The sequence below is a fragment of the Bubalus kerabau genome, chromosome 4, assembly GCF_029407905.1.
Source record: "Bubalus kerabau isolate K-KA32 ecotype Philippines breed swamp buffalo chromosome 4, PCC_UOA_SB_1v2, whole genome shotgun sequence".
In the NCBI taxonomy this organism is placed as follows: Eukaryota; Metazoa; Chordata; class Mammalia; order Artiodactyla; family Bovidae; genus Bubalus; species Bubalus kerabau.
This window is the reverse complement of record NC_073627.1, coordinates 181,707,714-181,730,337: the sequence shown is the minus strand read 5'-3', so window position 1 is coordinate 181,730,337 and position 22,624 is coordinate 181,707,714. Positions and strand designations below refer to the sequence as shown.

At 52.0% G+C, this 22,624-nt stretch overlaps 1 protein-coding gene across 4 annotated transcripts in view; it reads right to left on the bottom strand.

Annotated features, from left to right (window-relative positions):
- Window positions 1–22,624, bottom strand: part of MYT1L (myelin transcription factor 1 like) — a 133,545-nt gene that overhangs the window by 98,847 nt on the left and 12,074 nt on the right. For all 4 annotated transcript variants that reach the window (XM_055579548.1, XM_055579550.1, XM_055579546.1 and 1 more), the window contains exon 4: window positions 9,901–10,250. In XM_055579548.1, coding sequence (XP_055435523.1) covers window positions 9,901–10,250 — 350 coding nt within the window. The remainder of the gene's footprint in view (window positions 1–9,900; window positions 10,251–22,624) is intronic.

Genomic DNA, 22,624 nt, shown 5'->3' with positions numbered 1-22,624 from the left:
TTATGTTTTGGTTTTTTGGCCGTGAGGCATGTGGGTGGAATTTTAGCTCCCCGACCAGAGATGGAACCCACACTGCCTGCGGTGGACCTGGAAGTCTTACCCAGTGGACCACCAGGGAAGGCTGATGCCTGGGTTACGTTAATAAAATACTCAGCATCTCTCAAAGGTTGTTTAAGATGGATGGTTGCTATCTGGCACAAGACTTCCCTATTGATTGTGAAAAAATATTTAGAATTCCCCGGGACTGTTTTCTGGTTAAGGAAGTAGAATACTGCATGCCAGCCGGTCAGAGTCTCCCTGCACTGTGTGCACCAGAGGATCCCTGATGCCCAGAGACCAGTTCACAGGCTCCTCAGGGGCACAGTGGTCCCTGCCTGGGCCTGGACAGGGGAGTCCTCCTTCTGCAGGTGCTCTACTGGGGGGCAGCCCCCCACACCTGAGGGCCTTGCTCTCACGGGGCATTGTCCCCTCGTCTCCTGCAGGCTGCTGCGAAGTTGCTGGGATGCAGGCGATGCTCAGAGGTAGGAGAGCCAGACGGGCCCCCGCTGGGATGACACCCTGCAGATCGGGAAGGACAGACAGTTCGCCTAAGGAGCGTCCTTCGCCATCACCGCTGCCCCTGATCCTGAGCTGTCTGTCCCTGCTCTCACGTCAGACAGCAGTTTCTCTGTCCTCACTGGAGCTCATCACGGCGGAGATGATTTGGGTGAATTATGTGCAATCACCCGAAATGCACTTGCAGCCCTCCCTTCGGAGCTCTGCGTTGCCGCTTCCATGGCTGTTTCCACTGCGGTCTCCTCTCTGCACCTGTCTGCTCACCAACGGCTTGACCTGCTTCTCCCGGAAGGAGTGGTTCACGGGACTACACTCGTTCCTGCTGTGTGTCTGCTGCGGAGGCTCCGTCCCTGCAGTGGACACACGCTTCTCCACACCCCGCTGTCCCGGGCTCGCCAGGGCGCGCCCCGGGCACCGGGTCCCTGGTGAACATGCCGGGCTCCCCCCGAGCCCTGGGCTTCTGCACGTTCACCATGTCGGCTCCTGACCTTGCCAGAAGCCTTCCTTGGCCCTAGACGGACCCCATGAGACAGACCCGCACGGCCTGTCCCCATTGTCTCAGTCGTGGGGGGCCAGAGTGACCTCGGGGCACAGACGGGGGTGGAAAGGGGCGGCGCTGGATGGGGCTGGGGTGCGGATGTGGGGGTGCCTCCGTCTGTCGGTTCCTCGGGTCAAGTATTGCTTTTCCAGATGGCTTCCTCCAGCTTCAAAAAGGTCAGAGAGGACACCACAGGGCATGTCTGTGTCCCGTCCCCAGCTGAGGTCCCAAGTGTCCCAGATCTGATGGGCCTCGGGGACACAGACACGGCCATGTCTTCCCTCCACCGCTGCTTACTGAGCCGCGTTTGGGGCAGACGGGTGACCCCGGGAGAGGGGTGGGCAGCAGCGACATCGCGGCGTCAGCGCGGGAAGAGAAGCAAACGAAGTCGACATAAAGTCTGCGGTCGAGTGGTGACCTGGGCCGTGAGGGACAGGAGACCCGGGCAGAGGTCACGTCAGGCGGAGTCGGGCCTGGCCGGCTGGGAGCTGGCCTCGGGGCAGAGACTGGAGAATGAGGGGCGTGCACGCCAGGAGCCGGCGGTGGCGGTGGGGAGCCGGTGGTGCAGAGCATGCTGCCAGCTTCCTTAACTTGAATTCAAATTCAGGGTGTTTATATGTAAATAGGCACATGTGGCCAGGGGCTGCCAGGCCGGCCAGTGCAGTGCCAGCACAGGGAGGCGCAGCGGGAGCTGAGCGCTGATTCCGGCTCTGATAACCTATGTGCACATTTAACTTACACTTGTTGGAAAAGACTCTGATGCTGGGAGGGACTGGGGGCAAGAGGAGAAGGGGACGACAGAGGATGAGATGGCTGGATGGCATCACTGGCTCGATGGAGGTGAGTCTGAGTGAACTCCGGGAGTTGGTGATGGACAGGGAGGCCTGGCGTGCTGCGATTCATGGGGTCGCAAAGAGTCGGACACGACTGAACTGAACTGAACTGTATTTAAGCGACATGGACTGACAGGGACCGCCCACCACCAGATCCCTGCGCGGTCTGGGAACAGCTCTAGGAGGTCTGGGGTCTGGCGGCAGGCATTGGTTAGCTGGCCTGGTTTGGAGGTGACACTCTGGTCCTGACCACAGTGTGGCCTCAACTCCTTGGGGCAGATGGAAGGGCACCCCGAGGGCAGAAGGCCTGTCTCCAGGGGCAGCCCGCTGCCCAGGGCTGCAGCGGGGGAGGGGAGGCTGCCCTGCATCTGCAGCGTGGTCCTCCCGGCGTCTGCAGCATGGTCCTCCCTGTCACCTGCCCACGGCCACGCATCCTCTCTTTCCACCCCAATCAGACCTCATGCGTGGACAGCTGACTGATGGCATCCAAAGAGCAGGCTAATATCTCACCTCTACAGCCGCTCAGAAGAGCTCCATTGGCTTATTGATTCTACACTTTGTCCATTTCCTAGGCTGGAGCACGATTTTAAAATGCCTTTCAAGCTAAATGAGATAAACTGAAGCAAAAAATAATGGTTTTCACAAGGGATCCAAGTTGCATAATACTTTTCGGTGTAGGTCGTGCACATTATGCTTCTTAAAGTTTTTATTCGTTAGGGATCTTAATTAGAAATGTGGGTACATAAAGTTTTATTTATTCACTGCTTTGAGAACGTTTCTACTTGACGATATTTTAGGTTTGTGGTTTACCTATGTTTGGGGACCACAGAAGAGAATAGTCATACCCCACCCAGACAAGAACTGCTTTGAAATCAGTGGTTTTCAGACTGAGACAGACGAGAGTACAATAACCAACTGCCTCTCTCGCTCTGCGTGTCTGTACGTGTTTCACACACACATGCATATGTACACACACCGCCTGGAGACTTTGCAAATTAGCCGGTCGACCTTGAACACCCTGATCCAGTAGAACAAGATTGCTGCTGATGCTGTTAACTACGGAGCGCAGAGGAGTCTGAAGACTTTGGTCCTGCTGTTTCACAGACAGGTTTCATGTGGCTGTTTCGAGGCGTATGATCGGGAGGAACTTGGGGGTGCGGGAACCCCCTTCTCTTCAAGCGTATTCCATCCGTATCAGACAGAAAAGACCTCTCAGGAACACTACCACTTTCTTTGGAAACCTAACATGAAACTCACGAGTCTTCATTATCTGAAAACTTTAATTCTTGCTTTCAACTCCAATCTTTAAATCCTCCTTCTTGGCTTATGACTTCTAATTCTGGCCTTTGTGAAGAACTATTATGTACAAGTTTTCAAGCACACACTCCTCTTCCACACTATACTATGTTTTGGGGGCAAAGAATGGTGCCTGTTTAGGTTTTGGTTCCCACGGAGCCCTGTGCGCTTCTGTGTGCACAGAAAGCTCACGCCACGTTTTGAGCTGAGCTGTCACTGAGCTCTGAGTCTTTAAGGTGACTCAGCCTTGATGGACACAGCATGTTTGCTCGGCGTCACCGCGGACCTTGGCCTCAGGATCATAGAAGGGCTCGAGTTTGTGCCTGGGAGCCCAGTTTCTTGCAAAAACTACCTGAATCAGTTGCTACACAGCCATTCTGGACCGCTCACCTCTCTCCAGCTTCAGTCCGTATGGCACCTGCGTTAGGCTTCGCAAGCAGGCAGTGAGGTGAGCAAAGGGCTGGTATTATCATCCTGACCTCTGGACGCCAGACTGAACTCCAGGCAGAGAGAGACACGTGTCTAGAGTGTCAGGATGTGCCTTCCCACCTTGCTCCACATCCCGCCAGGCTAGCAGGTGGAATAAAAATTAAATTAGGACAAAGAGGGCAGGAGGAGGAGGAGGGGATGACAGTGGATGAGATGGCTGGATGGCATCACCAACTCAATGGACACAAGTTTGGGTAAACTCCGGGAGTTGGTGATGGACAGGGAGGCCTGGCGTGCTGCAGTTCATGGGGTCGCAAAGAGTCGGACACGACTGAGCGACTGAACTGAACTGAACTGAAGACAAAGATGGAACCTGGTCATCCCTTCAAGTAGACTTTAAAAACAGATCGAGTAAAGACATATTAGATCTACTCTCTTACATCAACCATTTCTCATTATTATGTAAAAAGATGTTTCCCATACTTGATGCATGTTGCTGGCAACTCAAACGTACATGACTTCACTTTGTTAGCAAATTTTCTGGTTTGTATTGAAGCATCTGAAAATTCATGAAATATAAGATATAATTATATGTTCTAATTCTGTAAAATTAGCTTGAAAGGAGAAAGTTAACTTTTATCACAGACAGATATCTAGAAATGTCTAATTCTGCCCTCACTCATTTCTAAGTGGTAGAGCCATGCGCTTCGCCGTATTTGAATGCTAAACTTCCTAAAATGACATGCTCATGAAGGGATAGATTAATTTTTAAGATAAAAAGTTATCATATTCTTTCTCCCAACTGTGAACAGTTGAGACCTTGCCTTCTAAACACATCTTGGTTTCCACGCTGATCTCAGAACGCTTTTTTCTGCTGACTGCGGGAGAAAGCTGGTGGGCTGATTCTGATGTTCACAGTCTGTCCGCGTTCCAACTCACTTCCCTCATCAGGGCCGTTTCCTGGGAAGGATGCGAGAGGGTACTTGGCTAATCAGTGCGAACTCCACGCCAAGAGGGAGGTTCAGGGGCCACAGCGGGAGACCCTCGCCTCCTCATCTGTCCTCGTCTTCGGGAAGCTCAAGCCTCTGCGTGCGTGTGTGCTCAGGTGCTAGGTCGGGGCTGACTCTCTGTGACCCACGGACTGTAGCTGGCCAGGCTCCTCTGTCCATGGGCTGCGCCAGGCGAGGAGACTGGAGTGGGTTGCCATTTCCTCCTCCAGGGGATCTTCCTGACCAGGGATCGAACCCAGGTCTCCTGCATCTCCCGCATCGCAGGTGGATTCGCCACCTGGGAAGCCCCAAACTCAAGCCCACTGATTACAAGTTGTCACAACATTTTAATTATGTGACACCCAGTACATTACCCTGCATGAAAGAAAAAAAATACCCTGGAAACCGGGCAATTTAAAAAAGTTGTTTCTGTGAGGGTGGGCTTTGACTTGAATTCCCTTCAAAAACAGATGCGTGTCTGCTGAGCAGCTGGAGGATGTTGGGGACCGCTTGTGGGGGCGGGCAGTGCACACAGAGCCCCGAGTCAGAACAGGACGGCGCGGACCGCCCCCGAGAAGGGGCCCTTGGCGGGAGAAGGGGTGAGCGGTGCTGCCGGACAGCAGCACACCGGGCTCTGCTCCGCATGGACCACCAGCCCGCACCCAGCTCGCCCCCTGCCCGAGCAGCCCGCGTACGCGCACACCCTCGGCGTGATGACCCACACTCCCTTCCAGCCACTCAATTCCTCTCAGACGTGAACTTCCAGGCAGGCATACACATCTTTGGCTGATTCATACACAGAACATGAAGCCAGGAAATCTCTAGAAAAGGAAGGTGTTTGCAATTTCACTTCATTTGACCCAATTGGGCAAATCAACGGTTCTCAAAGTTGAATTGTCAAGACAGCCCCAGATTCAAGTAAAGGGTAAGCAAAGAAAGGATTTACATATTTATAAATGTATTTCAGAAACAAAATATATTAAGAAATTAAGTGTTAAAAATGGCAGTGGACGTGAGGGTCTTCTCTAGTCTGGACAGTGCATTCCTATATTCTTCCTCGTGGAATTTCCTTTCTTGTCAGTAGGCAGATACAATATATACCCGAGAGGAGACACAGATGCACATGCTTATTTTCTACACATATATATGTGTGTATCTATTATTTAAAGATGTGTTCTTTTTAGTGGGCTATACTATGAAAATAGACCATGACTTACCAGGCATTAAATGACCATTGAATCTGTATTTCTCAAATTATGAGACTCTGAAAAGGTACTAACTGTACCATGCACAAAATCTGCTATTATAATCTACAACCCCTGGATAATCATTTTCTTAACTTTAGGATAACAAGGGAACTTTAATCTGGCAATTACAGACTTAAACCACCATATGCATTTTGAAAATAAACTTCTTCGTGCAAAAGTCCAGCCTATGGTAGGTCGACTGGACAAAATAGAATTTTGGTTAATTAGTTATGAATCTAACGTAATCTGAAATGAATTACTCAGAGAGCCTTTCCTGTCGTTGAAACAGGCAAAAAGTGATATAAAGAACATAAGTTCTGAAGAAAGAGAAACCACCAACAGAGTCTAAGCACACACCTGTGTCTTACAGAAAACAATCCAGTGTTTCTGAGCCTCAGTGTCTGTCTCATCAGTACACCGACAGGGAAGCAGTTTCTACCCCGCCCGTCTTACACAGCCACGGCGAGGCTCAGCACAGCACGCACGTCGCTGCGCTCGCTGGAAACGCACATCATTAGTAATACTTTGGTTCCTGTGTGAGTGCACTGCCGGAGGGGTCTCAGAACTAAAATAAACACCTCATTTGCAAGTTATAACAGTTCTTCTGTAATCAGTGGTGCCTATGTAATAATTTGGTGGTTTGTATACATTTGTTTTCTCTATAACAAAACCTCTCAGTAAACTCCACATTTCAATTTATAATAGAGGTGGGGAAAGAAAACAGCATCCTTTTGGTAGAAATAGCCTGAGGTTTTACATCCCCGGTGAGGCTAAGGGCAGCTCGGCTTCATCCCTCAGCTCCCGAGCAGCCCTGGCCCCTCTGGTGGGGGCCCTCGCTGGTGTGGACGGGCCTCCTGAGCAGCCGCACAGTGCCCCCCCAGGCCTCCTGGCCCTGCACGCTGCCTGCCTTGCCACCTCCTCTCTTAACCGATGGTCACTGTCCGTGCTGTTGGCTCAGGAACAGGCTAGGCCCCCCTCGGAGAAAATCCGCTGACGGCCGGCGATGTAACGGTCACCAAGAGTGCCCACCAGGACAGGCAACAGCGCCTTCGAGACACTGACCCAGTGCTCTGGTCAGCAGACACCAGGGGCACTTTGCCCAGGCTTTCAGAAATGCCCAGTTTCTGCCAATACACGGAGGGGAGGAACGCACACTCCATGGGGGTGCCCTGCAATCACACCGAGCTTCCCACGTTACAGACGTGGCCGTGGGGGCAGAACTCACACTGGCTGGTGGTGATCCTGGCAGCAAACTCAGCTATCAGGTAAAGCAAAAGGCACGTGGGGAGGACGGAAAAACAGGAGCAGGTGGGCACACACCTTTCAAAGCCTGCCTGTCCTAAGTGGCCACAGCTAGGAGTCTGATCATGTGAAAGACATGGTTCATCAGCCCGGCTATGTCTCCTGGGGTCTAACCTGCCTGAAAATTCCTGGCCCTGGGGTTAGGGAACTCCTGCTGTTCAGTCCACTTGGCAGGTGTTCATGGGGGTAGACGGGGTCTTGGAACGCCTGTTCACAGGCTCCTGCAGTGGAGACTTCTCTCCAGAATAGAGAAGCTCTGTGGAACATTCTCCAGGAACCAGGCCTCGGAAGTGGGCTCTTCTTAGGACGGATGCGTTTGTTTGACTTAGGAATCAGGCAAGCCTGTGACGCCCCCAGCCCAGAGCTTAGTGTAAATCAGAACCTCGGTGCTGGGTCCGTCAAATGGGCCACCTTTGAGGTATTGACTCTTTGGGACGTAGGATTTGATGAGAGCCTGTCCAAGAGGGAGTAACTGACTCCACTTACTGTCTAACTATTTGGTCAAACTGACATACTTGTCGTTTAACAGAAGAGGTAGCCCAGTGATCCACAGTATGGGCAGCCTGGCTGAACCTCTCATTAGTAGCTCTGGTTGATTCCTTTCAAGTTCACGTAATCAATAATTCTAACTGGGGCTCAGCTGGGGGATCCAGAGCTGAGCATGAATTCTGACACCAGGAGCCGGCAGGCGATCATTTATCCTTCTGCTGGGCCTTTTCTTTCTGGAACCAACTTCCTTACATGCCTCTGACATGGACTCGATGTTTGCAGAACACTGACTGGGTGCTGGGTGCCAGGCGACGGCACATGCTCAGATGCTATAACCATGCAATTGCTTCATGAACCCTTGTTTACGCCCACTTGACTTTTCCTAGAAAACTCTCTCTAGCTTTGCTTTCTCACTTTTTAAAGCAATTCTAAGTGTTCAAGTCCGAGCGAACAAACCCAATACAGCCACAAGCTGAAGCCTATTGTTTCAATAAGGCTCTGTTCACTTCTGAAAAATATGTTACTTTGCATTTTTAAAAGTAGATTATTTAAACTGTAGCCCTAAGTAAGCTAAAATTGTCAGTCTAATTCTAGCAGACGGAGGGCAGAATCTACACTCTGATTAAGACACTTGGATAAATGAGGCTCCCGTGCGTGCACATCTCTCCCACCCTCATCCATCAAGCACCCAAACTTTCGCAACTTCAGATGTTCATGTCTACTGCTTTCGAAACACAGAGAGACAGTAGGGAAGAGCAGTATTTTATACCATCTTCATATGAAGCCGTGGTTAAGCTGCAAATCATGAATCAGCCTCAACAATGGATGGTTTCACCCAGAACAGTACACATTGAATACAGCGTCCAGAAATAATTTTCCAAACTGGTCAGATGTCCAACTTTCGCATTCCACGGTTTTATTACCCAGAGCTGCTGTTTTTAATTGTCAGCATGGAAGTTCCATCTTCTCACCAGTGACAGCGCAGTCTGCATAGCAGAGCGCGGTGTCTGCAGGTGGGGTGCCCTCATGCTGATGCCCAGGCTGCCTCTGCACCACGAGACAAGGAGAATAAGCTGGGGAGACCCCGCTTCACTCCATGAGGTTCGTGTGTGTGTGTGTGTGTGCGTGTGTGTGGACAGGTACCTGTAGGTATGCCTGCATTATCCATGTAAATGTGTCTAATGGTTTTCATAAGTTCCTTTCATAAGGACCTAAGTCATGACAGCAATCGAGGATTATTTCACAAATTCAGGTTTCCTGGAACTAACCCGTATGAGCTGTGAAGGAGGAATGTTGATTTGTGTCCACACCGAGGGTTAGCCATGACCTGCCCACATCAACAGGACCTGAACATCTCCCTCCGCTGACGGACACCGCTGTCCATGGTGTCGGAAAATTAGCGCTTCTCCGAATTCAGATTCTCGAAGAGGTTTGACCCCAAGGAAGAAGCATAAGGGGGAACAAAAAGATTTCTTTCATTTTTTAAAGCGGTTTGCCATTTCTCTGAGGCAAACTCCAAGGCAGTAAAGACTAGAACTAGACTCTTCAGAAACCTCCTACTTCTCTCTAGAAAAGAGACAACTTCTGAGAAAGGACTGGCATTTGAACTCTGGTCTTTCTGAGTCTGACACTAACAGAAAGCTGGATGTAAAAGCAAAGCCATCTGAAATTTATTGCTCCAAAGATGCCACCACCCAGCACAGAGGGCTTCTGACCTGTCCGTCTCACCAGATTAGAAATACGGTTCTCCCACACGGAAGCAGACCACGGGTTAATCCATCACTTCATGGAGTCGCATTCCTCCCCGACCCCTGCCCGATGGTCACTAACACAAAGCCTCGGCAGATGCAGGACAAAGCCTGCTTCACCAGCTCGTGCACAGGGGTCACACAGAGCTTCCAGGTCCCGTGGAGGCCCGTGGGCTGGGCCACGTCCACCCCACCACCCCCAGCGTGGCTCAGCACGGGGCCTCTCGGGGGGAGCACCTGGGGAAACGCAGACTGAGCTTTCTGGATGAAAGCGGCCAAGCTAAACAAACGAGCACACCGCAGACGTTTCAGCAAATTCGGGGATGACCACTCTGAATAACGACTTGACTGAAACGGCACCTAAGGTCTAAGGGGTGCTTGACAGACTTCTCTACATGGAGAGTGAGAGCCAGGCGGCCGGCTGTGCCTGCAGCGATGCCCGGCCGCCTGAGCCCAGGGCCCGCAGAGAGTTACCGTTGTCCTCGTCGTCCTCGTCCTCCTCCTCGTCCTCCTCGTCCTCGTCCTCCTCCTCCTCCTCGCGGTCCTCCTCGTCCTCGTCCTCCTCGTCCATCTCCTCCTCGTCCTCGCGGTCGCCGTCCTCGTCCTCCTCCTCGTCCTCCCTCTGCTCCTCGTCCTCGTCCGACTCGTCCTCCTCGTCCTCGTCCTCCTCCTTCTCATCTGCGTCCTCCGAGCATTCGCTGTCGTAACACTCGTCCACCGACGAGCTGTCTGCCTTCACCGTGAACGGTTTCCGCTTGGGAGCGGGCTCTTGGGGCTGTTTGTCTTGCGTTTTTCTTTTTTTAGCCAAGGGACAACCATACACACTGTTAAAAAGACAGAGAGAGAGAAGACCTGAGTTACTGTCGTTGAGGGCTGGGGCTTCGGGAGTCGTGGTTGGAGAGGCTGAGGTTCAGCACAAGTGCAGAGAGGGTGCGTGCACACGGGCTGTCACACGTGTGCAGCACCTGTGCACAGAGCAGCGACACACAGAAACCCAGCAGGCGAGGGTCTCCTCTCTCAGACGTCAGCACCATCCCCATGATCGCCCAGGGACCCTCGCAGCGTCCCCAACGTTATGAAGCACATGCGCATCACCCTGTAACTGACAACACGAGTTTACTAACTGTCTCTCCAAATACACTCGAGTGCACCCGAGTGTAACACACATTCTGAAAGTGAAAGCTGCTTAGGCATGTCTGATTCTTTTCAACCCCGTGGACTGTAGCCCATGGTGTTCTCCAGGCCAGAATACTGGAGTGGGTAGACTATCCCTTCTCCAGAGGACCCTCCCAACCAAGGGATCGAACCCAGGTATCCCGCGTTGCAGGCAGATTCTTTACCAGCTGAGCCACAACAGAAACCCATGCATTTAGAAATAAGAATTAGTTCTGCACGTTGCATTAATACATATACATTATTGTGAAATATGAAAATATATATGTTGTGGAAAAGCTCTGGATATATTTGGATTTGAATATTCTCAAGATAACACTGTATGTGTAGACAGAATGACCACTTTGAGAACACAGACCATAACATTTATCGATGAGAACAAGTTTCAAAGTCTACAGAAGTCGTCAGCCCTGCCCCGGCACTGCAGACAGCACTCGGCTTATCTAGCAACCAGCACTGATCATGCTGAAACCACACAAACTTGGGTGAGATCCTTAGGATAGGCACTCATGACATTTCCTTGAAAAAACAAAACAAAACAAAACAACAATTCTCCAAAGTTCTAAATATAGTCCTTTTCTTCCTGGAAACCCTGTGTGTGTGTGTGTGTGTGTGTGTGTGTGTGTGTATGAGTGTGTGTGTGTGTGTGTGAGTGTGTGAGTGTGTGTGTGTGTACTACAAGGAATGAGGAGAAAAGACTTACAGGGAATTGCTGTGGGTGATTATTCCATGTGTCTAAAATGAGGAGTGTGACCCCCACTAATAGCTGAACACTGTGGCAGGGCATTCCCACAGACCATGATCAGCTTACTTTTGGGCCCAGGAATTCATTCAGTCGTAACCCACCCAGTGCATCATTTTCTTGGCAGCCCCCTCTGTGCTGGCCTGTGCTGGCAGCAGACTCAGAGGTCAAGGGCGAAGGGCCACCTTTCAGGTCACTTTTGGTCCGACAGGACTCAGCCCTGGCGGGAATTCTGCTTCAGAAGCTCTGATCACTGTTTGCCATGGTGCACCCAGCACACAGGGGCAGGGCACTTATCAAGAGGTTGTCGAGTGACTAGACACAGAGTGACAGACATGTGACTAAAACATAGAGAGGGGGCCACATCACAAGAAGAGGGGTGACAAGTCAAGGGAGCTGCTGCGTCTCCAGGAAGAGGCCCCAGAGATGGGCCTGGAGGGCCATACACAGATGCCCGGGGGTGAGCACGGGGATCTGAGAGCTGAGTGGGGTCGGAGTAGCCTTCGGGCTGCTCAGGGACTCAGGGTTGAGTGCAGCAAACAGGAGCTACTGAGTTCTCTCATGCAATCAGTGGCGTGATCACGGCTGCATGTGGGAAGGTGACTCAGGCTCGGTGGGGAGGACATGGTGGGCAGGAGGGATGCAATGGGAGAAGGCAGCAGAGCCTCCCTGTGAGCCCAGTGTGATAGGCCTTCTGCCTTTTGACTGTTCTCATCTCTTAAAAACACAACAGTCAACCCCAGGATAATATTTATTGGAATCAGAGAAGCTGAAGGAAACACATACTGGTCTAGAGAGTGTTTCTAATAGGAAATAAACAGCTATCTGAGATTTCTCTTATGGGAATATTTACATGGATTTGGGGAGAAGCTGTGTCGATAATCCGGGACAAACATTCCATTGCATGAATGGCCACATCCTCTTGGCTTCCATCCCTGACAACTGGTCAGGTCCAATTTCCATTCCAACCCACGTCTTCCAGATGTGGTCCTGGATTTCAGTGGACTTGTTGATGTATTCACTCTGTGTTTATCTGAATAAGTCAGTGAGTGTAGCAATAAGGAGTCTTGTCCTTCTGGGCTCTGTTGGTGAACTTGTGGCTCACGAAGACTACTGTTACCTCCCCAAATCTCCTCTCTCTTGTCTCTGTCCATCAACAAGTTGTTGGATGTTGATACTTTGTTGCTGAACCACGAAAGACGCTGGGATTCTTGGCCTCCGGAGGAGAAGAATTCAATCCAGGGCCAGAGATGAGCTTGATCACTCAGAGCTTTTGTGTAATAAAGTTTTATTAAAGTATAAAAGAGCTATTAGAGAAAGCTTCTGACATAGACATCAGAAGCGGGCAGAGAGATCAAGGCTCGTCTCTGGCCCTGGATTGAACTTTTCTCTTCCGGAGGCCAAGAATCCTGGCGTCTTTCATGGTTCAGCAACAGCCTTTCAGTGTGTCTGCCCTGCATCAAAGCTACATGCACACCAGGTGTTCACCGGAGCAGCCAGCCAACATGCTGTCACCCTCAGGTCCATTCTGATGCAGGCAAATGATGGGAAACCAGCTAACCTTGATGTTACTCAGAATGGCCCACTTCCACTGGGCAATGGGAAGGTCTGCTGATGGTGTGAACCCAGCACACCGGTGTGAACCCAGCATGATGGTGTGAACCCAGCATGACGGTGTGATCTCAGCACACTGGTGTGAACCCAGCACGCTGGTGTTGATCTCAGCACACTGGTGTGAACCCAGCACGCTGGTGTGGACCCAGCATGCTGGTGTGAACACAGCACAATGGTGTGATCTCAGTACACTGGTGTGATCTCAGTACACCGGTGTGAATGCAACACAATGGTGTGAAGCCAGCACGCTGGTGTGAAGCCAGCACGATGGTGTGATCTCAGTACACTGGTGTGAACCCAGCACGATGGTGTGAACCCAGCACGATGGTGTGAACCCAGCACACCAGTGTGAACCCAGCAAGACTGGACTTCTTGCTGGTTCTCCCCTCTCTGCTACCCCAAACCCTCAGAGGCTCAGACCTGAGATGGTGGGGTTGTAAAGTTCAGAGCATGGGAATGAGACTGCATTTTCTTTTTACCTGGATTGGCTTTATTTCTTTCTCCTGCATTTTGTAAACCATCTGGATTCATTTTTTCCAACTTTCTGGAATTAGTTGGCCTCAAGCTTCCAGTGTCTTCTGCCAGTTTAACATGGTTTGATGCTCAGGTTTTTTTTTTTTTTTTCTTTATGGCTACTAATGTAAACTATAAATAAAATCGTGCTCCACTTACAAACAAAATCAGGCCGCGAGTTCCTGGTATCGATTTTAGACATGACAATCAAGCCCCCAGGCCAGATTTTACTTTACTTGTGTCAAACAACTCCTGGATTAAGTGAAAGTGTTAATCACTCAGTTGTGTCCAACTCTTTGTGACCCATGGACTGTAGCCTGCCAGACTCCTCTGTCCATGGGATTCTCCAGGCAAGAATACTGGAGTGAGTTGCCATTTCCTTCTCCAGGGGATCTTCCCAACCCAGGGATGGAACCTGCATTCTCTGCATTGCAGGCAGCCTTTACTGTGAGCCACCAGGGAAGCCCAGACGCTGTGGCTGCATGGGCCAGGATGTAGACCCCTCTGTGATCAGCAGATGCCTTCTGATCAACGATACCCAGTGGTCTGAAATATTTCCAAGTGAAGACTTGGGAGGAAACCCTGGGACATGCACAGGGGAGCATGGTGCCTCCTATGCCCGCACGTGGACCCCATGTCTGCTGAGGGGCGGGGCAGGACAGGACACGCCCAGCTGGGGAAGCACGGTGTCTGCTTCTCTCTCACCTGCGGCAGCTGTGGTCCAAGAGCTGGAGAAGCCAGCCTGCCTCCCAGCTGCTGCCTCCTCCAGACTCACCTGGGCTCACGTCTGCCAATACATACGGATCTTTCTAAAAAACAACATCCCCCGTGGTCCTGGAATGTCTCAGCAGGACAGAGTAGGCAGGAGAGTCTAAGGTAAAAGTGGCAATCTGGTGCCAAAAGGAAGCCCCAGGCATGAACGCAGCCGGCGCCAGGGCTGACCCTCACCACCGCGGGTGGGTCTGGGCTCCTCCAGGGCTTGGCGTTCATGTCAGCATCGTGCCCCTCACTTCAGTTTCTCAGCATTACCATCAGCCTCCACCAGGCATCGGCTGCCTTTCCCACAGCTGCTGAGGGAACCTCGGGTGTGAGCGTTACTCGAGGAACGTCGTTGAATGAACAAATCAAGGTTTTCTCCACTTATTAGTAGTGAAAGCACTTACCACATCCTGGCATGATTATGGCTGACAATGTCTTTCTCCTTTGCAGGACTGAGCCGTCAGCCGGAGGTTAACAGCTTGTTCTATTTTTAGAGCTGCAGTGTCTAATAGAGTAGCCACTAGTCACACATAGCCATTGAAGAAAATTAAAGGAGATTTTGAAATGAACTGCTCAGATGCACTCATCATATTTCAGGAGTCCAGGAGCCATGGGTGGCTTGTGGCTATGCCAGCTTGGACACAGTAAGTTCTGGGTAAATATCTGCTGAGTGAGAGCCCTGTGGAAAGGACCTGGGCACTGAGGGGGGCTGAGCTTCAGGGGGCGGCTCAGTGTTCTGAGAAGCCGACAGCAGGAAAGCTCAGCCTTCCGGTCCGGTCGCTCACGGGAACAAAGCAGATAACCCTAGCAGAAGCAGACTCGGCCGCTCTGATGGACAGGGGACCACGCGGGAGCTGAGATGCTTCAGCAGGAGGCAGTGGTCAGGCCTGCAGGCTCTGCCCATGTCTGAGCTGGGAGGCAAGCCGAGGCCTGGGCACTGTCCACAGGGTCCCCAGGACTGCTCCTCATGCCCCTGCACCCCCTCAGTCTGCAGCACACACAGTACCCGGAGGTGACCGCAAATGCACCCTGGGTGTCCTCCGCACGGTGCAGACTTCAGAGGCAGTGGGTGTGATGACTGAGGACCGTGACAGCACGTGCTTCAGCGTCCGTGAGCTACGTTCCCGGGCTCCTGGAAGTCACGGACGGAGGGCTGCAGCCCGAGCCCTGCGAACCCAGGCTTTGACGCTCAGCTACTCTGTGCTTCTGGGCACCTCGTACATCCTGCAGTCGCTGTAGTGTTTGCAGCCCTTTTGATGTTAACTTGATTTAAACCACGTTTAGTCTTTTGTGTAAGGTTATTCTAGACAATTGGTTACGTGCCACAAGACCTTGCCGTGAACACACATATATAAATACGGTGTACGACATGCTCTCAAGGCTGGTTTCCATGTTGCTTTTAATGGTATTTCCCTTGACATTTTCACTTCTCCAGTTTTCATACAAATGGGGACAGGGGCTCTGACCCTGAAGAACACACCTGCCGGGTGTGCCCCGTGCCCAGCTCACCCATCACAGCTGCTGGCAGAGACCCAAGGTCTAGGATGAGGCGGTCTGTGCTCGTGAGCACAGGAAAGCCAAGGCCAGTCCCGCACCCACGAGTATTCTTTGTGGTCTCTTCTCTGATGGCGGGTATTTCTCTTGTGTTGCTTGCAGAGCCTCAGTGTGTCAAGGATGAACAATTATTTTGGAATAATGGACATCCTGTGTAAACATGATTCTGGAGTGCTGTGTTCTGCTGTCGGCCCAGCACTCAGAGAACACGTATTCCGTGCCTGGTTTCCTAAAATCTTTACACATATGGATCCAGTAAACGCTGCAGTGACCCACGGGGACAGCTGCTCTTTTAATTCAGTTTTCGAGAGACAGATACTCGGGGATATATGCTGAAAATCTCAAGGCTGAGTAACCCCAGACACGGTATTTGACCCCCCGCCCAGGCACGGTTCACCATGTCTCGGTTTTCCGGTCTCCAAAGAGGGAGACACATGCCCGCCTCTCTTACTGGGGTGTGGTGAGACCTCATTCACATGGTGACGTTTCTGCTTTTCTGACGTCTTCACACGCTAATGGGCTCCCCATAGGTTGTGCTGAATAACTAGGCTGAATGATTCATTTGTGCAGGAGACGTTTCGAGTGGCGCAGAGGGCCCTCATCTCTCAGGACAGGAGCAGAGAGAGCTACCCTCCTGGAGAGGATGGGGCTCGGACAGCTACACAGAGGGCCCACTATGGAGGGGGCAGGAGAGGCACGGAGACAGAAAACAGTGCAGTGCAGCTGATCAGAGGCACAGAGACGGCCCTGGACACAGAGGCGCCCATCATGCTGGTCAGCGGCTTCCTGGGGGCACGGGACGAGATCAGGAAAGCGGTGGGCTCACTGAAAACCCTTCCTAAGGCTGCAGTGTGGAGAAGGGGCTGGACTCAGGAGAGGACTGGACTCAGGAGAGGGGACTGGACTCAGGAGAGGGGACCGGACTCAGGGAGGGACTGGACTCAGGAGAGGGGACTGGACTCAGGGAGGGACTGGACTCAGGAGAGGGGACTGGACTCAGGAGAGGGGACTGGACTCAGGGAGGGACTGGACTCAGGAGAGGGGACTGGACTCAGGAGAGGGGACTGGACTCGAGAGGGGACTGGACTTGGGAGTGGACTGGACTCGGGAGCGGACTGGTCTCGGGAGAGGACTGTACTCAGGGCAGGGGACTGGTTCAGGGGAGAGGACTGGACTCAGGAGGGGACTGGACTCAGGGGAGGGGACTGGACTCAGGAGAGGACTGGACTCAGGGGAGAGGACTGGACTCAGGGGAGGGGACTGGACTCAGGGGAGAGGACTGAACTCAGGAGAGGGGACTGAACTCAGGAGAGGGGACTGGACTCAGGAGAGAGGACTAGATTCACGAGAAGAACTGGACTTAGGAGGGGACTGGACTCAGGAGAGCGGGCTGGGCTCAAGGGTGGGCTGGCTTGCATCTTTGGTTTGTGGGGTCACTGTTCAGCGGGATAGAGCTGGCTTCCTCGGGAGGGTGGAGAGAGGAGAAGACAGCTTAGACAGACATCCGGGAACTGGGGTGTCTGAGGCGAGGGAGGGGAGGAGGGTCAGCAGAAGGAGATGCAGAGGACAGGGAACCATCCAAGTGCCCAGGGCTCTGAGGAGGTCTGCGCTGGTCCCCAGCAGTTGCAGTCTGCTGGAGCGGTGGCCGTGGAGAGACCTGCAGCTCTGGACAGCGCTCAGTAGCCTCTGGGAGGTCACCAGAGCAGGAGAAGAGTGACCAGGCCAGAACGGGTGTAGTACTGGGAGCTGGGTTTTGATGTGGCCTGGAAGGATGGGCCATGTCTACACAGACAGCAAGGGTCCAGCCATCACGCACGTGGAGAGTCTGTGGGCAGCATCGGAGCTGCATCAACACAAAAGTGAGTCTGCTGAGAACATGTGCTTAAGTAACTTGCTCAAGATTACACAGCTATTCAACTTTGGGTAGCTAATTTAATCCCTTTCAGCCTCAACTTTTCCATCTGTAAGATGGGCACAGTAATTACTATTTTAGGCTTTTGACAGCAAATGATAAATACAAAAAATATATAGGATCCCTTCTGATTGTGTGGAAGGGGCTCTCATTTTGTCATTCTCTCCTTCTTGTTGTCTTATGTACAGCTGACATTCCTTTTCACCACTGAATTTTTGAACGGTTATTCCTACATGTCCTTAGAATACATAAAGACATTTAAGAATATTTCAGAAGTAATTTAATTAACTGAATTATTCAATAAATACCAGCATACCAGCATACCAGGCTAGCATACCAGCATACCAGGCTAGCATACCAGATGTCTGTCTGATATCTTTCCAAGAACATATATATTAATAAAACCAATTCAGTTTTGACTACATATTGACATATTTCCTCAATTTTTTTCTTTTATTCTCTGTAAACTATTGTAAGCAAGAGCCAGACTGATTTGAAAAGTATATATATTTTAAGTTAAATGTGACACAAATGTTCTAGGAATTGTAAGACATTCAGTGAATAATTTTTCAAAATGTTTACTTGACCCTATTGCTTTAGAGAATTAAAAAAATCTGTTTCTGGAAGGCAGAGATTTGCTTTACTTTTTTATATAATTTTAAATGATGTAGCCTGTTATTAAATATTTATTGCCTTGAATGGCAGTTTAAAGATTCAAATAAAACATAATCACTATGTAATTTATTTTGACTCAAAAAGAATGCTTCCCCAGGGAAAGGCAGCAGCCTGGTGGGTCCCTGGCCCATGGGGGAGGGTGGGTGGAGGCTCCCAGGACCTGGCCTGGCCCCCTTTTCCCAAAGCCCATTCCAGATGAGGTTATCTGGCTGCTGAGATTGTTTCTCCTATTTTAAACACTTCTTGAAGTTCTTTCAGTGCGCTCCCCTTCGTGTTCTTTTCACCTGGATTAGCTTGTGTCTCTCTGCTCTTCCAAAGCCCAAAGGACTCGACTGGAGCAGCCTTGGTGTGAGTGCAGCACCGAACCCGCCCTCCCCGCCCCGGTCCCCCGGCGGCCCGCTCCGTCCTGCCCCCGCCCCCAACCCCGCCGCGTCCTCCCCCCGCTCCTCGATCCTCCCTATTGCCCCGCTGCGTCCTGCCCCCGCCCCTCCCCCATTCTGCCCCCGCCCCTCCCCCATTCTGCCCCCGCTGCTCCATCCTGCCCCCGCCCCTCCCCACATCCTCCCCATCCCTCCCCCTCCGTCCTCCCCAGCTGCCCCTCCATCTTCCCCACCCCTCCCCCGTCTGCCCCGCCTCGTCCTCCCCCGCGCCTCCCTCGGTCCTCACCCCGCCCCTCCGTCCTCATCTACTTCCTCTATTCCTGACCCTTCAAGACCATCTCAATCTGCTTTCTCCTTAAAGTCCTTCTAGGTCAGTCTAGAATTCAGGAGGCTCTGTCTTTGATACTCCATTGTAAATGAATATTCCGACTGTAAATGAATGGACAAAGGAGATGTGGTACATATACACAATGGAATATTACTCAGCCATAAAAATGAATGAATGAAATAATGCCATTTTTGGCAACTTGGATGCAACTAGAGATTATTATGCTAAAGCAAGTCAGGCAGAGAAAGACAAATGTAATATGATATCACTTACATGTGAAATCTAAAAAAAGATACAAATGAACTTATTTCCACAACAGAAAGATTCACAGGCATAGGAAACAAACTTCTGGTTACCCAAAGGGAAAGGTGACAGAGAGGGATAAGCAATTTACACAGTGCTGTTTACAAGCAGGTAAACACCCACAGTATAGGCCCCAGAACTACATTCAGTGTCCTGTAATGACCTATAGTGGAAAGAGATAATGAGAAAGAAAAAACACATAACTGAATCACTTGGCTGTATAGCAGAAATCAAAAGAGCATTGTAAATCAGCTGTACTTCACTTATAAAAAAGACTGACAGGAAGAACCAAGAATCAAGCTATATAAGAATTTATGATTTTGCCAGTGGTGTCTTTGCCCCAGGGACAAATATACAAGCAAATATATGCAAATGCAAAGCTAACGATTTCTTACTCTCCCTTAAATATATACTAGAGTTCTCCTTGAGATGCTCAGGACAGAGTACTTTGTCTTTCTAGGGCTGGCAAAAAATTATTCAGTTGTGGAATAGTGAAAATTCTGGTAGTTGAAGGATGGAGCTGTTTACATGTTCAGCTTGGGATGGAGGGTATACATGTGAACCTTCCTAGCTCAGATAAATAGGACCACTCTTGGGCTTGTATGTAAACACCTGATAGAAATACAATGAGCTGTACATCACGTAATATATGTACAAGCATGCAGAATATGCACACGCATAAACTCACTCTGGGGAACATCCGTCTCTTACAGAAATTAGGAAGCTTCTTAAATATGCATTTTCTAATCATTTACTGCAAGAGAAATGCAAGCTCCTACCCCACATAGATGTTCAGAGCTGTCCTGTGGTCTGTGGTCAGATGCGATCACCCACGCTCAGGGTGCTACAGGCCTAGACTGTAGTTTAATGGGCATCAGGCTACAAATAATAAGCCTTAAAATCTGGTCATCATCAACAGGATTCAGTACGTTTTCTCCACGAAACGGCCTTGCTTTTAATTTTTTTTGGCAATGGGTGGTTACAAGCCGTTGAGTCTGCACTTTTTTGTTGTTGTTGATGGAAGCATCAACTTACAGGGACTTCCCTGGTGGCTCAAATGCTGGAGAATCTGCCTGTGATGCAGAAGACTTGGGTTCGATCTCTGGGTCAGGAAGATCCCCTGGAGAAGGGCACGGCAACCCACTCCAGGATTCTTGCCTGGAGACTCACATGGACAGACGAGCCTGGGGGGCTGCAGTCCATGGGGTTGCCAAGAGTTGGACACGACTGAGCGACTAACACCCACAGCCCCCACACATCAACCTGTAACCAAATCCGGCCTGTATGGCTTCCCACTCAGGGTTTGGATGACAGCTCATCTGGACTCAGCAATTTTTACTGCAGTCGTTTTCATTTCTAACAACCATTGGAAACGTGAGGTCCCGCTGTGAGAACAGGTTCCCTGACTGTGTTTGCCGCCTGGCTCTCAGACGTGCCCCGTGTGCAGACGTGACCCGGGCCCAGCGCCCCTGCCGGGCTGGCCCTGGGCACAGGGTTCCACCCTCAAGGACCAGGTCCCCGCTGTTCCCAGCTCCACAACCCTCGTTCTGAACGCGGATGACGGGGGTGCCCTCGGGGGGCATGCTGAGCCCGGCTCTGACAGAGGCTGTGACCCTCTCGTTAGAGAGGGCGTGGCAGAAGCCATTCTCTGGGAGGCCTGAGTGTGCTCGCGTGCGTGCGTGCGCGTGCGGTCTGCTCCTCTCTCTGACCCTGACGCCGGCTCTAGAGAGGGCGCTTGCTTCTCTGGTTGCTCAGAGGCTGCGTGGCCCAGCCTGCGGATCCTTCAGTGAGGCCCCCACCGAGGACACAGCTCACCTGTCCCTGCGAGAAGGCGCTAAACCCGCCTCCCCGTGCCTTGCCCCCCGCAGGCCTGTGAGCTGGTCTGACAGCCTGTGGAGGGACCTGCCCTGCTCGGGGGTAAGAGCTGCCCCGATCTCGTCCTGCAGCGAGGGGCCTGGGAGGGGACGCAGCCGTGCCCGACTGCCCTGGGGGACACCTCCCTGATTGGGAGTCAGACCCCTCAGCTGCCGACGGGTGCAGAGACGCTGTCTGTGTATCCATCTCCCTGTTCACTGACACCACGTGGACGAGGACTTTCTTCTCTTCTCTCAGTTTTCTCAGCGAGCACCCACCTCCCCAGCGTCAAGCAGGAAGACGCGTCTTAGTCCCGCAGATGCGGAAGTCCTCCACGCAGGTCTGGACCGGAAGAGCTGGACGTGAAGCCTCCTGCTAACTGTGCGACCTTGGGGGGGGGGGGGTCTCAGCTCCTCGTCTGCAGGGGGAAGAGGCCAGTCCATCCCCCGGGGTCTCCAAGGGCGTTTTCTGGAACCCAAGAGTCGTGTGGCCTCTGCTCCCTGGGGCGCCCCCGTCCGTGGAAGGCTTCTGTGGGGAGGGGTCTTGGGGGTGTCAGCCTTATTGCTAAGGCTCCTCATTCTAGAATTCTGTGCTGCTTCCTTTCACGGTGCCTACTGCCATCCGGTTCCTCGTATTTTTTTTTTAAATAGATGAATCTCATCAATCAAAAACCATCAGATACTGGAAAGAAATGAATAAAGACTGGTGTAGAAAACGTGGACCCCTTTGGGGGTGTCAGCTTCTCAGCATTTGAAGGACGACGGCTCAAAGGTGTCACGTGGCCGTCCTATGGAAAAGCAGCAACCACAGATGGGAAACCGAAGGCCAGAGGCGGATCCCTTCAGGACAGGTCCTTCCACGCCTGCAGCGTGGCCTGGAGCTAACGGCAGCTCCTGCGGGGGACCACCTGCCCCGGCCACCCCGCGCCCCCTTCTCCCCCTGGGGCCAAGGACTCCGACCCGAAGGCTGGTCCAGAGAGGGAAGAGGCAGCCAGCCCCAGCCCCAGCCTCCCCCTGCTTGTCTCGGGAATAGGACAGTGACGGGGGGCCCAGCCTTGCTGGGGGGGGGGGGTCCCCTGAGTTCGGGCTCAGGCCCAGCTCAGCAGGCATGCCACCTCCAGGAGGGTGCCTCCTGAAGGCCCACAGCCCACGGGGGTTTGGTTTCCCTAAAGGGATGCAAGGATGACGAGGAATCCCACCAGGCGTTGCAGGCCGTGCCTCTGCTGAGGGTCCTACTCCCGCAGCTGGTGGAGTCGGCCCTGAAGACAAGCCGTGCTGACTGGCTGGGCTTCCCTCGGTTTGCACATGGGGCTGGGCCACGGGACCCAGGTCCGCCAGCCAACTCTGTCCGCCTCAAGGGCGTGGCTGTGATGCAGGGTCCCCGCGGGACCA